We start from the raw sequence: 1752 nt of genomic DNA, 5'->3' as shown, positions 1-1752 counted from the left end.
TCATGGCAATACGGATAATAAAAAAATATTGAAGTCCTTTACGAGATAGCCTACATAGGACGTAGCCATCAAGATCAAACACCTGGATCATGTTTGATAGATGTTAGCTCAAGAGACGAATGTAAGCCATTAAAGCTCAAAGTCTGTATAATACGAAAGAAAAAAAAATTTTTGGTAGATAGTTGATTAGTCATGAAATTACAAATCAGCTCTTTCCCTGCATTTTAATTATGCGTGTTCGGGATCGTTTACTGTGCTGCAGTTCCTCAAGTTTCATCGTGTTTTGCGTGAACAATGTTGATTAGTACTACCTTCCCTCCCAAGATTTCCTTTGCGTTGTGAAGCCCAACCTTTTACGGGCGGTCTGCAATATTATGTAAGTGGCTCGAAGCATTGCGAGTAGAAAAAAAAACAAATAAAGATAAACCACTTAGATAAGAGACAGAGCAAGAAAACACGTGTCTAAGGGATAGAGAGAAAGAGAGAGAGAGAGAGGGAGTTGGCGATCTTCAATAAGTCTATTTTTTGTACCCAGCACTGCTGGTACTTGTTAAAGGACAACTACCGTCCTGATTCCTGGTGCAGTGAAAAGGTTTGATGACGAGGAATTGCAGCAGTTGTTGGATGCCGACCCAACGCAAACAGAACAAAATTGGACATAAACATTGAAGCAGCAATTTTACATTGTTTAAAAGCCATAGGACGGATCGGAATGAGTCTGAAGGCACGGCTAAGACATATTACAACATGCTAACGCTCATATCGTTCTTGTCTTGAAAGATGCAAAAGAGCTCCTAATTGTGAGACGTTAAGGCCCTTGCTATATTTTCCAGACCCATTTCCATCAGATTATTGCCTTTTTGCTTCAATGGGACGTGCTCTTAGAGAACAACGCTTCCAGGATTTTGAAGATGTTGAAAAATTGATCGACGAATGGTTTTCGACGAGACAAAAACAGTTTAATTGGAAAGGAAATTGATGGTGTGTAATGATAATAATGATAATGATAATGTAATACTGAAATCTGTGTTGATTACTGAAATAAATATGAACAATCATAGAAATATTACACAATACTGTATTTTTGGCGTTAGACTAGATACAAGTCGCAATCAGGCGTTCTTACAACTTTTTGATCCGCCGCTGCGTGAAACTAACATACGCAGTTCTGAGCAGAGTGAGTAGATTCATACCGAACAATCCAACGATGCAGCCAACAACGTTCGGTATAGGATAGACCTGCCACGGTCGATCCCAGTCCAGCGGAGCAGCTACGGACGCACCCCATGCTCCCACGATCACTCCAATGCAGTTATTTTTGAGCATGTTAAGGTAGCTGTTTGCGACGATACACTTCAGCTCGAGCGATTCCGATAGCAGCAGTTTATATGTTAACGAATGTCCAATTAGCAGCATAATTGGGAAGATCGTCACTGTAGTTAATGTGAAGGACAGGGAAAGTGTTTCTTCGTATTGCAGAAGCGGTGCTCCAAGAACCAGACAAACGAATCCGAAGAACAACACAGCCAAGGCAATAAGCAGTGTTGAGTGAAACAATTGTTTCCATTGAATACGAACGGCTTTGCTCTTGCTCGAAAACAGTCTTCCGGAAGTGATGTTGTGATCATTTTTCGCACTACTGTCCAATCGGAAGGCATATTTGATGTAGAAATGCTTAAGTAATTCCGAAATCGGAAGAACCAACAATACCATCGAAGAGCAACACTTTCCGACATCGTACAATTTCTTGCT

The 1752-nt window shown here is 40.6% G+C and overlaps 1 protein-coding gene across 1 annotated transcript; it reads right to left on the bottom strand.

The window, feature by feature from the left end:
- Nucleotides 1-1111: 1111 nt before the first annotated feature.
- On the bottom strand, nt 1112-1743 carry LOC128277069 (uncharacterized; the record flags this gene model as incomplete). The annotated part of the gene is made up of 1 exon (XM_053015516.1): nt 1112-1743. A coding segment is annotated over one exon (621 nt), but the record flags the coding sequence as incomplete, so codon positions are not given.
- Between the last annotated feature and the right edge of the window lie 9 nt (nt 1744-1752).

This window comes from Anopheles cruzii, unplaced genomic scaffold (assembly GCF_943734635.1).
Source record: "Anopheles cruzii unplaced genomic scaffold, idAnoCruzAS_RS32_06 scaffold03705_ctg1, whole genome shotgun sequence".
Lineage (NCBI taxonomy): Eukaryota > Metazoa > Arthropoda > Insecta > Diptera > Culicidae > Anopheles > Anopheles cruzii.
This window is presented reverse-complemented; position numbering and strand designations above follow the sequence as displayed.